The 23,740-nt window shown below is 43.2% G+C and overlaps 2 protein-coding genes across 6 annotated transcripts; both read right to left on the bottom strand.

The window, feature by feature from the left end:
* Positions 1 to 1,460: 1,460 nt before the first annotated feature.
* Positions 1,461 to 11,302, bottom strand: kctd17 (potassium channel tetramerization domain containing 17). Of its 5 annotated transcripts, none has more exons than XM_084169917.1 (7): positions 10,818 to 11,302; positions 6,172 to 6,280; positions 5,521 to 5,612; positions 5,058 to 5,204; positions 4,279 to 4,404; positions 3,765 to 3,870; positions 1,461 to 1,602 (listed from the first exon to the last, which is right to left on the bottom strand). In XM_084169917.1, exons 1-6 carry the CDS (start codon positions 11,166 to 11,168, stop codon positions 3,799 to 3,801), a joined length of 897 nt encoding a protein of 298 aa, XP_084026043.1. In that variant the 5' UTR covers positions 11,169 to 11,302; the 3' UTR covers positions 1,461 to 1,602; positions 3,765 to 3,798. The 5 variants fall into 5 exon arrangements, with proteins under 5 accessions (XP_084026043.1, XP_084026045.1, XP_084026044.1 ...); XM_084169919.1 differs by having other exon boundaries at positions 5,106 to 5,204; XM_084169918.1 differs by having other exon boundaries at positions 5,058 to 5,201.
* A 1,728-nt stretch (positions 11,303 to 13,030) lies between these two features.
* LOC311126216 (phospholipase B-like 1) lies at positions 13,031 to 18,918 on the bottom strand (the record flags this gene model as incomplete). The annotated part of the gene is made up of 11 exons (XM_084158494.1): positions 13,031 to 13,213; positions 13,398 to 13,504; positions 13,834 to 14,019; positions 14,807 to 14,947; positions 15,672 to 15,872; positions 16,551 to 16,695; positions 17,047 to 17,181; positions 17,374 to 17,515; positions 17,739 to 17,822; positions 17,988 to 18,210; positions 18,843 to 18,918. 11 exons carry the CDS (start codon positions 18,916 to 18,918, stop codon positions 13,031 to 13,033), a joined length of 1,623 nt encoding a protein of 540 aa, XP_084014620.1.
* Between the last annotated feature and the right edge of the window lie 4,822 nt (positions 18,919 to 23,740).

Genomic DNA, 23,740 nt, shown 5'->3' with positions numbered 1-23,740 from the left:
CCTATGGAGCAAAATATTTTAGCAGCCCCCCTCTTCAAAGCAGAAAGAAAAATGTTTTAGAGTTCATTTCCTGCAATTCTACACATTTTGCCATGGGGCGTAGAGAAAATGTTGCAGTTTTAAAGCAAGTTTACTGCAATTCTACAGATTTTGACGTGGGGCAGAGAAAATATTTTGCTATTTTATAACTAATTTCATGCAATTCTACATGAGGCATAGAGAAAATGTTGCAATTTTACACCAAATGTACAGTACCTGAAATTCTACACATAGGGTGGAGAGAAATGTTTGCCGTTTTTAATATGATATCTGAGTGAGAGTGACTAACTAAATCAATGGGGGGCCCTCCGATCGATAATTTGACCATGATTACTACAAGTTTAGATAGCTGGCTAGACTAACTTACTAATCTAAATCATTTTGACTGACTGTCATAAGAGAGAAACTGCTGATGCACAACCAAAATTCTAAATTGCACTTGTGTAATTATTCTGAAAATGTATCCGCAGGCTTACAAAAGGGGTCCGCGGCTGCCAGTTGCCCATCCCTGCTCTAGCTAAACATGTCATGACAACAGCCTGGCCTCAAGGTGCCAGGGACTATCATTACAACATGAGCAGAGAACAGGGTTGCATCAAAATGGCACCCTATTCCCTAATTAGTACACTACTTTTGACCAGAGACCTATGGCCTCTGGTCAAAAGTAGTGCACTATATATGGAATTGGGTGCCATTTCAGACACATGCCTCTTTCAGGCACCTCTCTCTTCTCTTCATGTTCCTGACAGGGCCTAGAGTCACGCTGGAGCCAGGCCAGGGCGACAGGCTGAGAGCTCTGCTCTGCAGGCACGCACATGCCTCAGGGAACATGCATGTTGCGGCAGGAAGCACTGTTGTGTGTGTGTGTGTGTGTGTGTGAGAGAGAGAGAGAGAGAGAGAGAGAGTGTGAGTGTGAGTGTGAGTGTGAGTGTGAGTGTGAGTGTGAGTGTGAGTGTGAGTGTGAGTGTGAGTGTGAGTGTGTGAGTGTGCGTGTGCGAGTTAGTGAGTGTTGCTGACTGTGGCCGGTTAGTTCATGTCTGTCTGTCTTTCTGTATGAGTCTCACAGAATGTCAGAGACACACCACAGGCCCATGTCTCACTATGGTATCAAGCATCAGACCAGTCAGAACCAGTCTAAACAACAACTTACGAATCACATATTTAGTGTGAATTTCATTTTTCATAGTTGGATGAGCACATTGATTTGAAGTGCTTTTCATCCATTTTTTTGTACAAATGTATTTTACTAAGATTCCCTAACTGCCATGACTTAAGTGGTGATTAGAACTAAAATACATTTTAAATGATAGATAATAATACAAAATGCTTTTACTAACATATCCGTCTCTCACACTTTGAAATGTTGCTGTTTCGCTGCTGGTGAGGGACATTTCTGCTAATGTTTCAATAATATTTGAAAACAATGTTTGAGCATTTATTGGTCTTTTTTCGCCCCAAAGCAACAACAATAATACAACATATATAAATAAACACATAATGGAATGTCAAGCTAGAAAAATACATTTCTCTCTAGTACATCCGGGATCCATGGCTGTGAAAAAGCTGGAAGACAAGCAGAGACAGGAGAGACCCTCTTTAAAGACAGATTCTCATGTTCATGTAACCCTTCACAATATTTTACAACTGAGAAACATTTCAAACTGTGGATCAGCTTTGATTGGACGACATGGGAAACAATCTAAAGACAGAAATGTAATGTTGTTTATGTTTGATGGTGACAATGGTGACAATAATAGTGTGTCCCTTTGTTGTGGATGGAAAACAACAACATAAGCTTGATTAATTGGTGTTTGGATAAACATAAAACGCTGCAGCTCCACTTTGTGCAGTTCTGCCAAACTATGTCCCCTTTACACTTGTACAAGTAAGATGGTTTGTGTGTGTGTTTGTGTGTGTGTGTGTGTGTGTCTTTGTGCGTGTGAACCGTAAAATAAACTAATACTACTATTCCACAAAATGTCAGGGCTATTCCATGTCATTGCATTGGTAATGAGAGACCTTTAGGAGAGGGTTTGGATCAGTGGCAGCACAGCAGCGTCAGCTCATTATTAGTCTTGGAAATCCCAGATCTAGAGCATTGTTAATGTGAGAGGCATCTAGGGCATTGTTAATGTGAGAGGCATCTAGGGCATTGTTAATGTGAGAGGCATCTAGGGCATTGTTAATGTGAGAGGCATCTAGGGCATTGTTAATGTGAGAGGCATCTAGGGCATTGTTAATGTGAGAGGCATCTAGGGCATTGTTAATGTGAGAGGCATCTAGGGCATTGTTAATGTGAGAGGCATCTAGGGCATTGTTCATGTGAGAGGCATCTAGGGCATTGTTAATGTGAGAGGCATCTAGGGCATTGTTAATGTGTGAGGCATCTAGGGCATTGTTCATGTGAGAGGCATCTAGGGCATTGTTAATGTGAGAGGCATCTAGGGCATTGTTAATGTGAAGGCATCTAGAGCATTGTTAATGTGAGAGACATCTAGGGCATTGTTAATGTGTGAGGCATCTAGGGCATTGTTAATGTGAGAGGCATCTATTGCATTGTTAATGTGAGAAGCATCTAGGGCATTGTTCATGTGAGAGGCATCTAGGGCATTGTTAATGTGAGAGGCATCTAGGGCATTGTTAATGTGAGAGGCATCTAGGGCATTGTTCATGTGAGAGGCATCTAGGGCATTGTTCATGTGAGAGGCATCTAGGGCATTGTTCATGTGAGAGGCATCTAGGGCATTGTTCATGTGAGAGGCATCTAGGGCATTGTTCATGTGAGAGGCATCTAGGGCATTGTTCATGTGAGAGGCATCTAGGGCATTGTTAATGTGAGAGGCATCTAGGGCATTGTTAATGTGAAGGCTTCTAGGGCATTGTTCATGTGAGAGGCATCTAGGGCATTGTTAATGTGAGAGGCATCTACGGCATTGTTCATGTGAGAGGCATCTAGGGCATTGTTCATGTGAGAGGCATCTAGGGCATTGTTCATGTGAGAGGCATCTAGGGCATTGTTCATGTGAGAGGCTTCTAGGGCATTGTTCATGTGAAGGCTTCTAGGGCATTGTTCATGTGAGAGGCATCTAGGGCATTGTTCATGTGAGAGGCATCTAGGGCATTGTTCATGTGAGAGGCTTCTAGGGCATTGTTAATGTGAAGGCTTCTAGGGCATTGTTCATGTGAGAGGCATCTAGGGCATTGTTAATGTGAGAGGCATCTAGGGCATTGTTCATGTGAGAGGCATCTAGGGCATTGTTAATGTGAAGGCTTCTAGGGCATTGTTCATGTGAGAGGCATCTAGGGCATTGTTAATGTGAGAGGCATCTAGGGCATTGTTAATGTGAGAGGCATCTAGGGCATTGTTAATGTGTGAGGGCATTGTTAATCTGCCTAGGGAGACTAGCTCATCATCAGAACAGCTGGGTTATGCCGCTGATCAGATCATGTCCTAGGCAGGACACAAAGGCCCTAATTAGTATTTCAAACAAATAGAAGCCAACTTTTTACGACGGGAGCAAAAGTTCAAGGCCTACTTTTTTCTCTACATAATGTAAAAATCTAAAACACTTTTTAAAAGGTTACAGTCTATCCTTGGCCTTTGATTACTGTATTGAGTTTGGGGCAAGGAAATGCCTGTGAAATAGCTCTGGATCCCTTTTGATCACATGGGCTACTGCTGCTACTATCCACCACCAGCCAACAACACTAGCATGGATCCTCACCCATTCACGTCTTTGGAACACTGACACAAGACTGTCATTCCCCTTTGCACTCATTCGGGGTGGTATTTCTCTCTCCTCCCTCCTCCTCATCCTGCACCTCTGAAGCCTTCCCTCGATTAAAAGGGCGGAGAATAAAAAACGACAAAAAAATAATGAACAGATTGATGAGTATCACAAAGAGAGAGCGAGAACAGATGGATGATGGAGTGAATGTGCTTTTGAATGACATTTGGGAGATGTGTGTGACATTTGGAGGGTTTGAGTGGAGAATGCCGAGACTAAGATCAAAGGCTGCTGAGATCATCTTGGATAAGGAGAAATGTCACACAGTGACAGATCCGTATCCTGCTACTTCAGACCTGTGTGGAAATCAATGGTGGTGATAAGTGAATGTTGGTGATAAGTGAATGATGGTGATAAGTGAATGGTGAATGATGTACGATTTAGGAGTATATCCATCTGACGCATCTGCATGTGTACCTGTGTGTGTGTGTTTCCTGTGTGTCAGTCTCACCTTGGTCTTGTGGCTCTGTTCGGTGCCCAGGCCTGAGCCAGGTGTGTGTAGCTCCTTGGACACCACACACAGAAACTCTGCCTGGTCCTCTGTCCCATAGCTGTACGACGAACCAATGTTCACCATCTACCACAGAGAGAGAGACACAGAGAGAGAGAGAGACAGACACAGAGAGAGAGAGAGAGAGAGACACAGAGAGAGACACAGAGAGAGAGAGAGAGAGAGAGACACAGAGAGAGACACAGAGAGAGAGAGAGAGAGAGAGAGAGAGAGAGAGAGAGAGAGAGAGAGAGAGAGAGAGAGAGAGAGAGAGAGAGAGAGAGAGAGAGAGGTGGCCCCGTATCACAGCAGGTCAGGCCATGGATGCTCATGCAGAGAGCAGGAACGGTGGAAGGACAGCCTAGCAGCACTACAACAGTGGGCAGTGAGACTGAACTGTACACCCTGTTGCAGTGACGGCAATGTTTAGCATTACTCAATACTCTTTACTAAACTGGTGATGTGCGTGCCAACATATGGTAGCTTCTATTGGAACTTCCTTAGCGCCGCTTCCTTTTTGCATCTCCTTCCCGTTATGATCACTGGTCTGTGTTTGTTCAGATCAGTCTTCTTCTGAGGGGAAGGAAATGTGAAAAGGAGGCCATCTTTGTGAGCAGATTGGGACTGGGCCTTGGTCTCTGATTGGTCTGCCTCTGAGACTCTGATTGGCTAACAGAGAGCAGGAAATGGGTTGATTGGTTGGGAGGGTGGTAGAGCAGAGCAGCACGAGTCCAACCCACAGTCCAGAGCAGTCCAGTGCGGGGCTTTCTGCAGGCGCGTACGCTGACCTGCTCAAACTTCCAGCCGTCCGACATGGTGGAAACCATTTGAGTCAGCTCCTCCTCCTGGCACTGCAACACCCGGTACACATGTTTAGGAGGCACCTGCTGATAGGCGGAGAGAGAGAGACGAGTGTGAAGAGAGAGAGAGATAGATATGTAAACACAGCAACACCCGGTACACATGTTTAGGAGGCCTTTACAACCAGGGGGGATGGGTGAAATATACTAGAAAATACAGAAGGAAACATGGCAGAACTTTCTGCACAAAGCACTGGGTGCTAGTCTGTTGTTTTAACCTGTAGCCATTTTGTATTTGTGTATATCTCGGTTGCTTATGTACAGTGTGTGTGTGACCTGTGTGTGTCTGTGTGTGACCTGTGTGTGTCTGTGTGTGTGACCTGTGTGTGTCTGTGTGTGTGACCTGTGTGACTTTACAGTCCCGCTCCAGGATCCTCTCCTTGATCAGTTTGATCAGAGGAGTGATGTTGTAGAACTCAGCCTCCTCCAACACACCTGGGAGAGAAACACACACACACACACACACACAGAGAAATCAGAACCATGGACAGCCAAATCATATTTAGCTTACGTTGATTGGACTAAATCATTTTTGGTATCTTTTAGTTGTCACTGGAATAGTGAAGGCAGCTCCTGTTTTCTTTGCGACTTGGGTAACTCACGTAATTCTAAATCAATAGTTGTTTAGTGGTCCAAAAATGTCGGCAACGTTAACTTGCTTGACCATGCTGTAGGTCATGTAACTGTTTGTTACATGCAATATGCTTTGTGGACTCCACCGGACAGATGTTGCTCTCCGGTTTAGTGATGAAACAAAGGTGTGGTTGAATTTTTTCTGCCACTGTGTCTTCTTATTGTCTCGGCCTTTAGGTCTATATATCACGGTGTCAAGGCATATGAACTAACAGGTTATAGAGAAAACAACGCAATTATCACAACACATAGGTTGTAGTATGGCTTTTTTTCTGGCTTCCCCTGTGATTTTACCCACACACCACTGCTGCATGCTTATTACTAGTCTTACAATGTAAAAATACCAAACCTAATCCAGTACCTTCTTCAGCCAACTCCTTGTTGTAGACTAGTTTGCCATGTCGCAGGTAGTTGAGGATGGGGCCAAAGTAGGTGGGGTCTCTGTCTATCACATAGGCCCCTGTCTCGTCCTACAGTGGAGGAGAGAACCATAGGAATTACTAGTATGAATAGGAGATCAATATTAAGTGATATTCTATTGCGCTATTCTAGTCTATTGGGTTTTGGTAAATATGTAGGATTGGAAACCCCCTTGCGATTACCTGTTATACACTAACAGCAAAAGTCCTTGTGTCGAGAAGGATGAAATTAGAGTGATAGAGTCTCTATTACAGCCTAGGGATGGGGGGAGTCGAGAGAGATAGAGAGAGAAGGACTAAGAATGAGGATAGAGATGCACAGAGATATGGAGAGAAGGGAGAGAGAGAGAGAGCGTTGGAGAGAGAGCCTGTTACATTCACATGGCTTTGCCCTTTCTTGGCTGAAGGCCTGCCAGTGCCTTTACAGCATCCCCCATAGAGAGCTCCCTGCCTGCCGATTACTCAACCAGCCCCAGGCACCCATCCTCAAACACAGAGACACTATAAAGAGAGAGGGAGGTAGAGAGCGATGAGAGAGAGGCCAAGGAGTTCAGAAAGAGGAGAATGGGAGAGAGGGATTCAGGAACACGAACAGAGTGGAGTGAGCTAGCAGAAAAGCAGAAAGAGAGAACTACACTATATACACACAAAAGTATGTGGACACCCCTTCAAATTAGTGGATTCTATTTCAGCATCACCCGTCGATGACCGGTGTATAAAATCGAGCACACAGCCATGCAATCTCCATAGACAAACATTGGCAGTAGAATGGCCTTAATGAAGAGCTCAGTGACTTTCAACGTGGCACCGTCATAGGATGCCACCTTTCCAACAAGTCAGTCAAATTTCTGCTCTGCTAGAGCTGCCCCAGTCAACTGTAAGTGCTGTTATTGTGAAGTGGAAATGTCTAGGAGCAACAACGGCTCAGCCACGAAGTGGTAGGCCACACAAGCTCACAGAATGGGACCGGCGATTGCTGAAGCGCGTAGAAATCGTCTCTGTCTTCGGTTGCAACACTCACTACCGAGTTCCAAACTGCCTCTGGAAGCAACGTCAGCACAAGAACTGTTCGTCTGGAGCTTCATGAAATGTGTTTCTATGGCTGAGCAGCCGCACACAAGCATAAGATCACCATACGCAATGCCAAGCGTTGGCTGGAGTGGTGTAAAGCTCGCTGCCATTGGACTCTGGAGCAGTGGAAACGCGTTCTCTGGAGTGATGAATCACACTTCACCATCTGGCAGTCCAACGGACAAATCTGGGTTTGGCGGATGCCAGAAGAAGGGTACCTGCCCCAATGCATAGTGCCAACTGTAAAGTTTGGTGGAGGAGGAATAATGGTCTGGGGCTGTTTGTCATGGTTCGAGCTTGATCCCTTAGTTCCAGTGAAGGGAAATCTTAATGTCACAGCATACAATGACATTCTAGACGATTCTGTGCGATTAATTGGAACGCCGACTGCGAGCCAGGCCTAATCGCCCAACATCAGTGTCCAACCTCACTAAAGGAATGAGAGCCTGCAGATCAGAGAGCGAAAGCGAAAGAGAGAGAGGGAGAGAGATGGGCGGAGGGATGGAGGGTATGTGAGGCACTCAGCTGAATGAACATGAGACTTGGGAGCCATGCAGATAAAAGGAGGATCGATTGGAGTCGAGAGCTGGCAGACACTGGAGAGAGAAGGAGAAGGGGAGGGAGATAAAGGGGGCTAGACAGGGGCAGAGGTAGAGGTGCTGGGGGAAAGGGGGCTAGACAGGGGCAGCGGTAGAGGTGGGGAAAGGAGGCTAGACAGGGGCAAAGGTAGAGGTGCTGGGGGAAAGGAGGCTAGACAGGGGCAGAGGTAGAGGTGCTGGGGGAAAGGGGGCTAGACAGGGGCAAAGGTAGAGGTGCTTGGGGAAAGGGGGATAGACAGGAGCAGAGGTAGAGGTGCTGGGGGAAAGGGGGCTAGACAGGGGCAGAGAGCGAGAGACAACCCAGAGCAACTGCAGTTGAGGACAGACAGACACCTCCTTATTGGACGTGACTTGACGACACCAGAATATCTCAGTACCCTCGCTATGAATGATACACGCACACGCACACAGCGAGGGTGAAGATTAAAAATGAGCTACTCTCTCTCTGTATTTCCTGTCATCCTGGCCTGTCTGTTCAGCCACACCGCCGCCGATCAGCCCATTAAACAGCCGTCACGGAAAAGTAAACCCTCATCTGGTGTGTTAATGGTTTACCCGGCGTTTACCCAAGGAACTACACAATGTGCTAGCCTAGTGCCAGGTCCTATGGGGGCCTCACTGGGTCCCACAGGAAATACCTGTTAGGAAAACAGGGGTGTTGTTTGTCTCAACAAAGAGACAGACACACATACAATCATTTGACTTATTCTAGGGAGAAAACAATAACTGAAACCAGAGAGAGAGAGACACACACACACACACACTCATGGACACTAGTGCACTAATCAAATCAAGCTTTATTTCTATAGCACATTTCAGACATGGATGCAACGCAATGCGCTTCACAGGAAATCATATAAATAAAAACAATGAAAATAAAAACAGAAATATTTACTACACAAATACAAGAGGATAAAAAAAGAAAAGTATAACATTAATAACTGAAAGACTAATAAAGCACCCTAAGGATAAGCAAAGCAAAAAAGGTCTGTTTTAAGATCTCTTTTAAATATTTCCACGGTTTCGGCCCCCCTCAGGTTCTCTGGCAGGCTATTCCAGAGGCTGGGGGCATAGTAACTAAAGGCTACCTCTCCATGCCTCTTGGTCCAAGGCTTTGGGATAGTTAAAAGGCCAGTGCCAGAGGACCTGAGGGACCTACTGGGTACATAACTCAAAAGCATGTCTGACATGTATTGGGGTGCACAATCGTCGATTGATTTAAAAACCAATAGAAGAATCTTAAAATATGTGTGCTCTCCGCCTGGTCTTGGTCAGTACCCCTGCTGCAGCATTCTGTATGTTTTGCAGTTGACAAATGGCTTTCTTGGGTAGACCAGACAGTAGAGCATTACAGTAGTCAAGCCTGCTTGTAATAAAAGTATGGATGAGTCTCTTTGTATCAGCCTGAGAGAGAAACAGCTTCACCTTGGCAATGTTCCTCTGGTGGTAAAAAGCTATTTTGGTCAGAATCTAAAATGACACCTAGGTTTTTTACCTGGTGTTTTATCTTTATTACCCATGAATTAAAATGTGCGGCCAGATTATCTCTCTGTGCTTTGGCTCCAACAATAAGTACCTCGGTCTTGTCTTGGTTTGGCTGGAGGAAATTGTGAGCCATCCAAGTATTTAAATCACTAATACAGTCTAATAATTTATCTGTGCCGCTAAAATCCTCTGGTGACACAGAAATGTAAAGGTGTCTATCATCTGCATAGTAGTGTAAATCAATGCCATGCTTTCTGATAACGCTACCAAGGGGTAACATACATAAACTGAAACTTAACCGGACCCAAAATGGAACCTGGTGGAACGCCACATGTAATATCTATTTTCTCTGAGTTATGTTCACCAAGGGTGACAAAACTCTCGACCAGTTAACTAGGTCCTAAACCAACCAACCCACCTCTCCAGAAGGACATCATGGTCAACAGTGTCGAATGCAGCACTTAAATCCAAGAGTACAAGGACAGAGAGCTGTTTGGCATCTGTGTTGGCTCTAAGATAATTTACCACTTTAACTAAGGCTGTCCCTGTGCTGTGATAGGCACAAAAACCAGATTGGAATTTTTCTCAAATACAGTTGGCACTTTAAAAAAATCATTTAGCTGTATGAAAACCAATTTCTCCAGAATTTTGCTTAAGAATGGAAGGTTGGAGATTGGCTGAAAATTGCTAATAGCTGAAGAATCTAGATTACTTTTCTTCAGAAGGTGTTTCACCATAGCAGTTTTTAGTGCATTGGGGAAAGTGCCTGTGAACAGGGAGTGATTAACAATAACTTGCACTGTTTTGAAGAAGGTGGTGGGGATAGGATCGAGAAGGCAGTAATTGTGATATCACTTTCCTGAGCATGTCTGTGTCAACCAGGGAAAATAACTCCATGGTGTTTTTGCGCGGTAGGTTAGGGCACATATCAAACGTCTCATCAGGTCTTGCTTGACTGATACCCAGCCTAATGTTTGTGATCTTATCTCTGAAATAAACTAATCAGATCTAGATGTGGAGGAGAGCAGGGTAGGATTTATCACGTCATCAATGGTCAAGAAGAGCACTCAAATTATTCTGATTATTAGTGATCAAGTTAGATGAATGAAGGTCACACACAAAGATGATGCGCCTCATCTATTAATTGTGGCCAGTGGTGCAGGAGCCAGTGAATTGACAGTACAACACTGGGCAATGCATGTGGCCAAGGGACGAGACCATCTGTAATCATAGGCTACAAACAGACAGAAAGACAGACAGTCACTCTGAAATTAATCATATTATATAGCCCTACTGCATTAGTGATGTACGGTATTTCATGAACAGATCAGTCACAACCTACAGATTGACAACCTACAGTGCCTGTCTTGCCTTATCAGATTCGGATCTCTTGATCGAAGCGAAGACAAGCGCTTGATCAATTCTCTCCTTACCGTGTCCGAATGCAAGTCCTGTTGTTGACAGAGCCGATAGAGAAAGGAAGTCTGTTCTTTAAGTAGGGTATGCCGCGTTGTGAGGAATACCGTACCGCCGACGTTCAAACGGACCCATTTCCCGTTATTTCCCACTGTTGGATTGACTCCACAACCGTTCCCGATGCTGTGCGTTTCCGTCCCACTTGATTCGGTACCGCTCGAGGTTGCTGTGGTCTTATTCTCGCTTACCTCGCTGTCTTTATTGTTATTGTTGTTGTTATTATTGTTATTGTAGCCCTGAGGTGTTGATAACGAGCCGACTTCTGATACAGCCTGCGGCACCGATTTCCTTTTATCCTCCGTTGCCATTAGGAAAATAAGCAATGGATGCAAACAACGTCAACAAGCAATAGCGTGCGTGCGTAGCCCACCACGGTTGAGCTTCCTCTCTTTCTCAACAACACTTTTCCCCTCTCTACGACAACCGTGTACCTCGTTGACTCGAGCTCCGCCCAACGATTTACATATACACACTAGATGACTGACAGGGGGCGCTGTTTTGAAGCCAAGGGATCTCCATTTTTGTACTCCTTCACAGAGCCCAACAGTGGAGGTGTCATAATACCCATAAAACCTAGCGGTCAAACAGGGAAATGGTTCCAATCGTTTTTCCACCATTTATTTGTCCTAAAGGGGATTTTAGAAACACTTAAAATAAGGGCTGTGTTTTGTGTAGGTTTACCCTGGCGTGACGTTTTGATAACCATGTAAAGCTCTCTCAGACAAGGTCACTTTTATCAATATATTCGGCTCTATTTACTCTCAGATTCAAAATGCTAATTAGTATCAAAGTAGACATCATGCAAAACTACAAATCCCTGCAAGCTCCTGCACGTCATCTCTCGCTGACACCTTTGCTAAAAGGTATTGTGTCAATAAAAAACTTGCACAAGACAGTTCACAGAATTGTCCATTTAAATAAATTTAGCCAATTTATTAATTACTACATTTAACTAACATTAGATAGTTAATCCAGAGATTCTTACCTTTGCCTCAATTTGGCAGTCTCGCCCAGATCATCATGGCATTTGTAGTTCTTTATGATAGCCACATTAGCAGCTAATTAGCATTTCATTTTGGGGGGGTAAATACAGGCGAATATATTGATAAAAGTCACCTTGTCCTAGAGAGATTTACACGGTTATTAAAACGTAACGCCAGGGTAAGCCTACACGAAACACCGCCCTTATTTGAAGTTTTTCTAAAATCCCCTATGGAAAAACTGAATGCTGGAAAAACGCTAGGTTTTATGGGTATTATGACTCATACTGTGGTACTCTATGGTAAAAACATATTTTGGAAGCTATAGAAATGCATTTATTAAATGTCTACAATCATTTTTGCCACGTTTATTCTATTACAGACACCTTAACGCAAACCTTTAAATTATATTATGTGAGCTAAACATTAAAATACAAAATTCAACTATTTCAGTATAATTTTTTGAGAGTACTAATGTTACTGTCCCCACTAAAGACATGTCATTTTGTCATTGAAACATTTAATTGTACTGTGGAATTCCATTCATTCCTATGGAGGACTTTCTTCGGGGGAGTATCAATATGGTGGCTTCAGAAAAAACACACAAACCTGAGAATGTTGTACAGACAACTAATTCCCTGATTATTGGCATCCGGTCATCACTTCTGGTTCAAGTCAAGACCAGGGAACCAAACTGTGGCATAAAAATGAAAAGTCTGAGCTGGTATCATTGTGTGTAAATGTCAATATTGGCCTGCAGGCTACATGTTCCCCAGCCCCGATTGACACAGTTCACTGGACTGCACTGTAAACATAGAATCATGTAATGACCTCTGCCTGCTCAGTCATTAACTCAGAGGAATATACACCACACAAATGAACACGCATTATACAAAAGTAACAATCACATAAAAAAGATACACTATATTCAGTGCATCTAACCGTTTCGCTAACAACAAAAACCACAAAACAGACCTTAGATCAGCGTCTAGTGGCTACCTCTTCCCCTACTCCCTCTGTGCTTTCAGTCCCATGGGTCATTTTCATTATGCACCAAATGGAAGAAAACTGAATTAAATAGAGAGGGACTACCTGGACAATAAGAAACACTTATTTTCATCTTCCATTGCAAAAAAAAAAAAAAAGTGTTGCATGCCCTAATGAACACAACCCTGACCCCCAGACCCCTCTCAGGGCTGGTATAGTGACAGGGTTGGCTTCATGGTGATGAAGCTGAAGTTGTATGACTGCGGCAGACCCTTGTGGGCTGTGCTGTTGAAGTGGCTCCAGGAGAACGGAAGCAGGCCCCCCTGAGTGGTGGGACCGTTCACTGCCTCCGCTGCTAACTGATGGGCCAGATGGAAGTCCGTCACCTAGGAGAGGGAGAGAGGGAGAAGGAGAGAGAGAATGATAATAAAAAATGGCCCTTTGTTTTACCTGAATGTTATTTTAGTATTATGATGTACTGTAGGAGTATAAATTGTGCCATCATGTTCCCTTTGATATTGTTATTTTATGAGTGAGAATGCCTGGACATGGTGGTAATTGAACCCTGACCTTGGTGTCATAGCAGCCTCCTGGACGTGGTTTCTTCAGCCTCAGGTCGTTGCGACAGCAGATGGTTTTACAGGGATGGCCCTTGGAGTAAGGGTCTTTCCTGTAGTCTGGAGACACAGTTCAAAAGCACTGAGTTCAGAGGTTGGAACAGCAGGCGTGACAATCTAGTAGACCCACACAGCAAGATGATCTATCCTCCTTGTGGGGTTGAATAATTTAATCTCAGACTGAATTCTCATTCTATTTATAGGGATAGCTTGAGCAGCCCGGAATGAAAGGCCCGATTCTTTCCAGCCCGATTATGGCTATAGCAAAAAAGATTACAGACACTACAGGGCCAGCGGTCCTCCAGGCCTGGCGTTGCCTGCATCTGCCTAATTATAAAAGGACTACAGTTACCAACCCATTCCTGATAAAATCATACTGCAGCACTCACTGTTGTATCTCATGATGTGCTTGAGGGAGGCGAGGTCTGTAACCCTGGCCTGATCCCTGCGGAAGATCTTGGCTCTGGCACAGAGGTCGTAGGAGAAGTCCTCTCCATGCTTCCTCCACATGACCCCGTAGCCACTCAGGTTGTAGATGTCTGCATGGAAGGGCACGTTGTAGGATGGCCAGTAGCCTGCCGGAGGGACCAGGAGAAAGACAAGAATAATGTAGGAAGGGTGAAGACATATCAGATGCTGAGAGACCCAAACAACCAACATGATTCCTTGATTGATATATTTTATTTAAAAAGGCCCAATGCAGCTGTTTTTACCTTAATATCAAATCCTTTCTGGGTAACAATTAGGTACCTTACTGTAATTGTTTTCAAATCAAAATGGTCAAAAATAAAATAAAAATAGCTTCTTAGCAAGAGCAATTTCTCAAGCAAGAAATTTGCTACGACTGTCCGGGAGTGGTCGGATTGGGGAGGGGAAAACGGAAAACTAGCTGTTATTGGCAGAGAGGTTTTACCGCGTGGTGATGTCTCTTACACTAAAAAAGGGCATTATCATAATTTCCACAATTACACAGTATTATTCCAACCTTAGTGGGGAAATATATATGAAACACAGGAAAATCTAATTTTTGCCTGCACTGGGCCTTTAAGTGTCATGCACATATTGGTAGTAAAACACAATTTTATTTTACAATATACACATATAGATAATAATCATGGCTAGTACAGCTGCCATTTAATCACATTATACAAACAATACATTTATCATTCTCCCCCAGGCTTTGAAAATAAATGTAGCAACATATCAGCTTGTCAATCAATTCATTACATTTGGGGGAAGCATATGAAGTTCAATCCAATAAGACTTTATTAATCCTAGAGTGTCAATTAGGATGGCATATAACCCATGTATATCCACCAGTTTAGCGTTATATCAACAGACTGAAATGAGACTGTCCCTTACCCTGTCGCAGGGCCTGTGTCTGGTCAGAGTGTAGCACCAGTCCTGGTATCTGCTCCACCACAGTCAGAGCCCCATCCCTTATTCTCCTCCCCAACGACACCCTGCTCAGATCCAGCACCATGTACTGGCTGTTATAGGTTCCTGAGGAGGGAGGGAGGGGAAATGTAGTTGTGTTATTAGTGGTGGTTAACTTGGTTTGTTGTTGATTATCTACTGGTTATTACAGGTCCTTGAAAAGACAGGAGAAACAAGTCTCCTCCTGATATGCAGTATGTCATGGCTTGGGACTGTGGTGAACCCATGCACTACACTGGAACATGCAGATACCCGGAAAAATAGAGTATTTGAATATGGAACTGGTGAGCAGAGTTCGCATGTATACCATCATAATGGGCACGTATCAGGTGTCACTTTCTGGTTACTGTAGGTTCCAGAGACACAGAGGCTATGGCCAGTCAGTCCCCTCAGTGAGAACAAGCTGTACTGTTCCTCCTAAGCAACAAGTTGTCATCTCCTGCTGCAATGGCTCTATTAACAAAGACAGACTACAGTACACCCTTAGAGAACAGGACAGTTCCATCATCTGTGGTCAGGGCCTAAGGCGATACATCACATGGTGTGTAACATACTATGCCATTTATCATACTATGCAACAATCAATTCAACATAAACTACCTAGTGTTACTGCACAGAAAACATGTAATCCTGCAATCATTAACAAGTACAGTAGCACACAAATCACAAAGTCGATCCTCACACCTCACCACACCTAAACAAAAGCGCATAGGTTATTCATGCAAGTACAGGTTATTACACAAATCACAAAACCCAATCCCAGAAACATCCTCCACACCCCAGGCATTACCGGAGTTGTACTTAGAGAAGATGTGTGCCCACTGCTCCCCGGTGCGTGCCAGGGCGTGTGCCAGCCGCACCCTCTGCCAGGCCAGCAGGCTGTGGGGGGTGACCAGGGTGAACAGAGAGGTGTTGAAGACACTGTTGGTGGTCTGAGTCATCAGCAGCCCACTGCCCAGCAGGTAGAAGTCATCCAAGGATGTCAGGAAGCCTGGCAGGAAAGAGGGGAGAGGAGAGAGGGGGAGATCAGTGCATGTCTGGTTAGGAAAGGAGAGGAGGACATTGAGGGGTGAAGGAGGGGAGAGGACATGTGGGGGCGGCTTGGAGTGGGATGTGGGAGTAGTATAGCATCCCTTGCACCATAGTGTAGAGAAAAAAATAAGCCGGGCTAAGGGTAAGGACATATGTGAGGTGTAACATTCCTAGCACCACAGGGTAATTAAAAATGTCATTATAATGTAGTCGATTTCAGTCCCGAGAGACTGTGGTAAGCTTGTACACAGAAGAAGGGCTAGATAAATTCAAATCCTAGATCCCTGAGTGTATTTTAGTAGTTTTTAATGTAGTGGGTTTCTGCACTGAGAGTGAGATAATATTCCCTGCTTAACTCTAAAAATAGCACTTTTAAGCCACAATATATTGTTTGATAGGGAAAATGGCAAATCTTCAATAACATCACTTAACCCCCTTGACTTGAAAATGAGGAACCAGGCTTCCAAATCTGTCCCTCATACCATCATCGCCACCTAATCATCCCCAGCTTCCAATTGGCTCATTCACTCCTCTCCCCTGTTACTATTCCCCGGGGCGTTGCTGTAAATGAGAATGTGTTCCCAGTCAAGGGTTCAATATAAAGCGCTATATCAATCAAATTCAATCGTTCTTGTACCAGGGTAGCTGCTGAAGGACATCTTGCCCGTGGCGGTGTGTGTGTCGGCCAGCCTGAAGTCCCAGTGTTTGTAGATACGCATGGTGGAAGCGTAGCTGAACCAGCTGGAGTGGGCTAACAGCAGGTTCTCAAAGCCTGGCAGAACCTACACAGAGAACAGGATAAAGACACCAAACACATGGTGTTACATCACAGGCTTTTGTGGTTCATGCACCACTACCTCGTGCATGAACTGAAGAGAAAACTGGATCTGAGAAAGGTATTAATCCACTCCTGTAGAAAAATGTAAGCTCAATAAAAAAGGTATCTATATCATTATAAACCAATACGCTTTAACAGTGGCTGAATATCTTTTGTAGATTATGGAAATCGCATTGTATAACTCCACTCATGGGGATGATATGCAAGTCAGGTATAAATAAACTATAAACACCACCAATCATGAGCTAAACAAACGACCAGACCTCATCCCAGCCAAATTCACTTGACCTCTGACCTTTATGAGAGCTGAGCAGTGGCCCATAACTGGCACAGGGCCTCGGGAGGAGTTGAAGCGTGGCGTCAGCGCTGGAATCAGGTCCAGCAGGTCTCCAACTTCATTCAGAAACTGCAGCGCAAACATGGACAGAGGCTAGGACGTAAAGAGGGGGAAGAAAGGGGTCAGTTGGGATTTGCATAAAGGACTGGGAACTGTTTTTGGTTTGCAATTAGGGGTTTGTGAATCTACAGATTCCATTAGGTTGGAGGAAAATCTGATGCTCGCATACAGAAAATAATCTTCAAAACACACCTTTCCCCACACCTTTCTCTCACTCCCACACACCTCTCTCTGCCTGCTCTTAGCCCAGTATGCAGCTCCAGCCTGTAGCCCATCCAGTTGAGCCAGGATCAGTCCTGTATGCAGCCACAAGGGGTCAGTGTTTCTCCTCAACTTCACCTGCTCTCTGGTCCAGTAGTCCTGTTTACTGTGGACCGACTCAGGTATTCAGATATTATAATAATTATAGGCCTTTAATTTGTTACATTCACTGCTAAAATGGACTACATTTGACCGTCAAGATATTTGATGTAAAAAGAAAATCTGTGATTCCGCGAATGGTGGTCCTCGAGCTTTCGATAGTGATTTGGTAGTCCCCAGAAAGGAAAAGGTTGAGAACCGCTGGTCTATAGAATAAAAGGGAATCTTACATCATGAAATCTTTCAAGGGGTCCAGAATCTTCTCGTCTTTAATCATCTGAGGATATATGTTGGCATAGTGGCTAAACATCTGCCTGATGGAGAGAGAAAGCCAGAGTCAAAATTTCCTCAACATTTCCTAAAGGATTCTCACTCTCAATACTGATGATGTCTATAATGAATGTATAGGCATGAACAGCGCTAAATAAAGATAAAACGAACATCAGTGTCATTTGTAACAAAGCAGTGAAAGCACTCACTCTGCGGTGAGGAACCCTTCCAGATACCCAGCCAAGAAGGAAGTGGTCTCATCACTCTCGGGGGTCTCCCCATACCCTGCCCGAATCTCCAGTACCCCCCAGCCCGTCAGGAGGAGAGTATCATTGTAATAGCCATAGGCACCCCCTTCTTTCTCCAACACCCCCTCCTTCAGAATCACACTCTTCTGGGCAGCATCCCAGTACACAGTGGCCTCTTGGATCTCTACCACAGGGATGAATAACACACCTTACATAATATTAGAAGAACACTCATAGGTGGTGGATAGAAGCTAAGCAAGAGTGTCTTGTCTGTGTATTCAGCTGAATGAATTGTATGGATTGAAGAATAGGTATATTGAGCATTGCTGACAGTAGGCCTATTACCAGGCAATGTTTACCTTGGAGTGCATGTTCAAATAGTTACAATGTCAATCTGTATTTTATCAATCCATTATACTGACTTTCACACTATAGAAATACTGATTGGAATACAGAATAAAAAAATATCGGGAAGCAAATACGGCGGTAAATATGATTGTGTATGATTTTTTTTTATCTGCGTCACCAAAAAAAACAAAAGAAGTGTCTGGCAATATAGCCTACGCACCATACAAAATGTTCACTCTGGGGGTTTTCTGCTACTACTCCTACGAATTATAGCTGTCTGACATTACATGTCAATCAAACCGTGCCACAATCCACAGCAGGTTATAGCGCTCTGATCCATGTCTGCTTGCACATTTATGTAGTTTCTTGGTTGCAATGAATGAACAACCTACGTTAAACATAATTTGGCTACTTTATGAATATCGAAATGCAAAGAGCAATATTGAAAAATATTGAATGAAGACTTACGGTAAGTTTGCACGAGGGCTGCAGCCAAGACGCACAAAATAACAAGGAATTCTGTCTGCTCCCCACTCAAAGACATTTCTTAATTGATCGGTTCTAATGTTGATACGTTTAAAGTGCATATTCTAAAGGCAAGAACATATGACATTCGCTGGTCGCTACAGCGTCAAATTTAAGTTCAACTGGGGGAATCGACTTAAATTCATGTGCGACCTAAATAGATATTAACCTAGACATCTGATTGGACAAACGTTAAGAAGCGCTCTTCAATTGGCTCAAGGCTACATGATAAACATCAATTGATCTTTTCTAGGATGTTTGGCTACACATTTCCAACTACAATCCTATACTGAAAAAATACAGTGCCTTCGGAAAATATTCAGACCCCTTGACTTTTTCCACATTTTGTTACGTTACAGCCTTATCCTAAAATGGATTTAAAAAAATACAAAAATCTACAGCAATCTACACACAATAACCCATAATGACAAAGCGAAAACAGGTTGAATTTTTTGTGTGTAAATGTATATATATATAAAAAAAACTATATATATATATATATTTATATATATACAGTGCCTTGCAAAAGTATTCATACCCCTTGGCGTTTTTCCTATTTTGTTGCATTACAACCTGTAATTTAAATTGATTTTTATTTGGATTTCATGTAATGGACATACACAAAATAGTCCAAATTGGTGAAGTGAAATGAAAAAAATTACTTGTTTCAAAAGAATTCTAAAAAATAAATAACGGAAAAGTGGTGTGTGCATATGTATTCAACCTCTTTGCTATGAAGCCCCTAAATAAGATCTGGTGCAACCAATTACCTTCAGAAGGCACATAATTAGTTAAATAAAGTCCACCTGTATGCAATCTAAGTGTCACATGATCTCAGTATATATACACCTGTTCTGAAAGGCTGCAGAGTCTGCAACGCTACTAAGCAAGAGAGGGCCACCCACCAAAACTCACGGACCAGGCAAGAAGGGCATTAATCAGAGAGGCAACAAAGAGACCAAAGATAACCCTGAAGGAGCTGCAAAGCTTTTTGGCCATCAAGGAAAACTCTATGTCTGGCGCAATCCCAACACCTCTCATCACCCCGAGAACACCATCCTCGTGGTGGTGGCAGCATCATGCTGTGGGGATGTTTTTCATCGGCAGGGACTGGGAAACTGGTCAGAATTGAAGGAATGACGGATGGCGCTAAATACAGGGAAATTCTTGAGGGAAACCTGTTTCAATCTATCCAGAGATTTGAGACTGGGACGGAGGTTCACCTTCCAGCAGGACAATGACCCTAAGCATACTGCTAAAGCAACACTTGAGTGGTTTAAGGGGAAACATTTAAATGTCTTGTAATGGCCTAGTCAAAGCCCAGACCTCAATCCAATTGAGAATCTGTGGTATGACTTAAAGATTGCTGTACACCAGCGGAACCCATCCAACTTGAAGGCGCTGGAGTAGTTTTGCCTTGAAGAATGGGTAAAAATCCCAGTGGCTAGCTTATAGAGACATACCCCAAGAGACTTGCAGCTGTAATTGCTGCTAAAGGTGGCTCTACAAAGTATTGTCTTGGGGGGGTGAATAGTTATGCACGCTCAAGTTTTCAGTTTTTTTGCCTTATTTCTTGTTTGTTTCACAATAAAAATAGATTTTGCATCTTCAAAGTGGTAGGCATGTTGTGTAAATCAAATGATACAAACCCCCCAAAAATGCAATTTAATTCCAGGTTGTAAAGCAACAAAATAGGAATAATGCCAAGGGGGTTGAATACTTTCGCAAGCCACTGTATATACACTACCGTTCAAAAGTTTGGGGTCACTTAGAAATGTCCTTGTTTTCGAAAGAAAAACATTTTTTTGTCCATTAAAATAACATCAAATTGATCAGAAATACAGTGTAGACATTGTTAATGTTGTAAATGGCTATTGTAGCTGGAAACGGCTGATTTTTAATGGAATATCTACATAGGCGTACAGAGGCCCATTATCAGCAACCATCAGTCCTGTGTTCCAATGGCACATTGTGTTTGCTAATCCAAGTTTATCATTTTAAAAGGCTAATTGATCATTAGAAAACCCTTTTGCAATTATGTTAGCACAGCTGAAAACTGTTGTGCTGATTAAAGAAGCAATAAAACTGGTCTTCTTGAGACTAGTTGAGTATCTGGAGCATCAGCAATTGTGGGTTCGATTACAGGCTCAAAATGGCCAGAAACAAATAACTTTCTTCTGAAACTCATCAGTCTATTCTTGTTCTGAGAAATGAAGGCTATTCCATGCGAGAAATTGCCAAGAAACTGAAGATCTCGTACAACGCTGTGTACTACTCCCTTCACAGAACAGCGCAAACTGTCTCTAACCAGAATAGAAAGAGGAGGCCCCGGTGCACAACTGAGCAAGAGGACAAATACATTAGAGTGTCTAGTTTGAGAAACAGACGCCTCACAGGTCCTCAACTGGCAGCTTCATTAAATAGTACCTGCAAAACACCAGTCTCAACGTCAACAGTGAAGAGGCGACTCCGGGATGCTGACCTTCTAGGCAGAGTTGCAAAGAAAAAGCCGTATCTCAGACTGGCCAATAAAAAGATTCAGATTACCTTAACAAATTGAGAACTAGAATGCCAAAGGTCTGCAAGGCTGTAATTGCTGCAAATGTTGGATTCTTTGACGAAAGCAAAGTTTGAAGGACACAATTATTTCAATTAAAAATAATTATTTCTAACCTTGTCAATGACTACATTTCCTATTCATTTTGCTATATTTCCTATTCAAACTCATTTCATGTATGTTTTCATGGAAAACAAGGACATTTCTAAGTGATCCCAAACTTTTGAACGGTAATGTATATATATACAGTGGGGAAAAAAAGTATTTAGTCAGCCACCAATTGTGCAAGTTCTCCCACTTAAAAAGATGATAGAGGCCTGTAATTTTCATCATAGGTACACGTCAACTATGACAGACAAATTGGAGAAAAAAAAATCCAGAAAATCGCATTGTAGGATTTTTAATGAATTTATTTGCAAATTATGGTGGAAAATAAGTATTTGGTCACCTACAAACAAGCAAGATATCTGGCTCTCACAGACCTGTAACTTCTTCTTTAAGAGGCTCCTCTGTCCTCCACTCGTTACCTGTATTAATGGCACCTGTTTGAACTTGTTATCAGTATAAAAGACACCTGTCCACAACCTCAAACAGTCACACTCCAAACTCCACTATGGCCAAGACCAAAGAGCTGTCAAAGGACACCAGAAACAAAATTGTAGACCTGCACCAGGCTGGGAAGACTGAATCTGCAATAGGTAAGCAGCTTGGTTTGAAGAAATCAACTGTGGGAGCAATTATTAGGAAATGGAAGACATACAAGACCACTGATAATCTCCCTCGATCTGGGGCTCCATGCAAGATCTCACCCCGTGGGGTCAAAATGATCACAAGAACGGTGAGCAAAAATCCCAGAACCACACGGGGGGACCCAGTGAATGACCTGCAGAGAGCTGGGACCAAAGTAACAAAGCCTACCATCAGTAACACACTACGCCGCAAGGGACACAAATCCTGCAGTGCCAGACGTGTCCCCCTGCTTAAGCCAGCATGTCCAGGCCCGTCTGAAGTTTGCTAGAGTGCATTTGGATGATCCAGAAGAGGATTGGGAGAATGTCATATGGTCAGATAAAACCAAAATATAACTTTTTGGTAAAAACTCAACTCGTCGTGTTTGGAGGACAAAGAATGCTGAGTTGCATCCAAAGAACACCATACCTACTGTGACGCATGGGGGTGGAAACATCATGCTTTGGGGCTGTTTTTCTGCAAAGGGACCAGGACGACTGATCCGTGTAAAGGAAAGAATGAATGGGGCCATGTATCGTGAGATTTTGAGTGAAAACCTCCTTCCATCAGCAAGGGCATTGAAGATGAAACGTGTCTTGGTCTTTCAGCATGACAATGATCACAAACACACCGCCCGGGCAACGAAGGAGTGGCTTCGTAAGAAACATTTCAAGGTCCTGGAGTGGCCTAGCCAGTCTCCAGATCTCAACCCCATAGAAAATCTTTGGAGGGAGTTGAAAGTCCGTGTTGCCCAGCGACAGCCCCAAAACATCACTGCTCTAGAGGAGATCTGCATGGGGGAATGGGCCAAAATACCAGCAACAGTGTGTGAAAACCTTGTGAAGACTTACAGAAAACGTTTGACCTGTGTCATTTCCAACAAAGGGTATACAACAAAGTATTGAGAAACTTTTGTTATTGACCAAATACTTATTTTCCACCATAATTTGCTAATAAATTCATTAAAAATCCTACAATGTGATTTTCTGGATTTTTTTTCCTCATTTTGTCTGTCATAGTTGACGTGTACCTATGATGAAAATTACAGGCCTCTCTCATCTTTTTAAGTGGGAAAACTTACACAATTGGTGGCTGACTAAATACTTTTTTTCCCCACTGTATGTGTCAATTCATTGCCCTGTCTACAGTATGTGTCAATTCACTGCCCTGTCTACAGTATGTGTCAATTCACTGCCCTGTGTACAGTATGTGTCAATTCACTGTTTAGTCAGCCACCAATTGTGTAAGTTTTCCCACTTAAAAAGATGAGAGAGGCCTGTAATTTTCATCATAGGTACACGTCAACTATGACAGACAAAATGAGAAAAGAAATCCAGAAAATCACATTGTAGGATTTTTTATGAATTTATTTGCAAATTATGGTGGAAAATAAGTATTTGGTCAATAACAAAAGTTTCTCAATACTTTGTTATATACCCTTTGTTGGCAATGACACAGGTCAAACGTTTTCTGTAAGTCTTCACAAGGTTTTCACACACTGTTGCTGGTATTTTGGCCCATTCCTCCATGCAGATCTCCTCTAGAGCATTGATGT

This window comes from Coregonus lavaretus (genome assembly GCF_964263955.1).
Source record: "Coregonus lavaretus genome assembly, chromosome: 1".
NCBI lineage: Eukaryota > Metazoa > Chordata > Actinopteri > Salmoniformes > Salmonidae > Coregonus > Coregonus lavaretus.
The sequence above is the reverse complement of the archived record's forward strand: the minus strand, read 5'-3'. Positions and strand labels throughout refer to the sequence as shown.

Coding starts and splice junctions, on each gene's coding strand:
- kctd17 (XM_084169917.1), bottom strand. CDS start 11,168: ATGGCAACGGAGGATAAAAGGAAATCGGTGCCGCAGGCTGTATCAGAA. Junction 5,613..6,171: donor CAAGGAGTTGGCTGAAGAAG/GTACTGGATTAG, acceptor TTTCTCTCCCAG/GTGTGTTGGAGGAGGCTGAG. Junction 3,871..4,278: donor AACAGAGCCACAAGACCAAG/GTGAGACTGACA, acceptor AATCGAGGGAAG/GCTTCAGAGGTGCAGGATGA.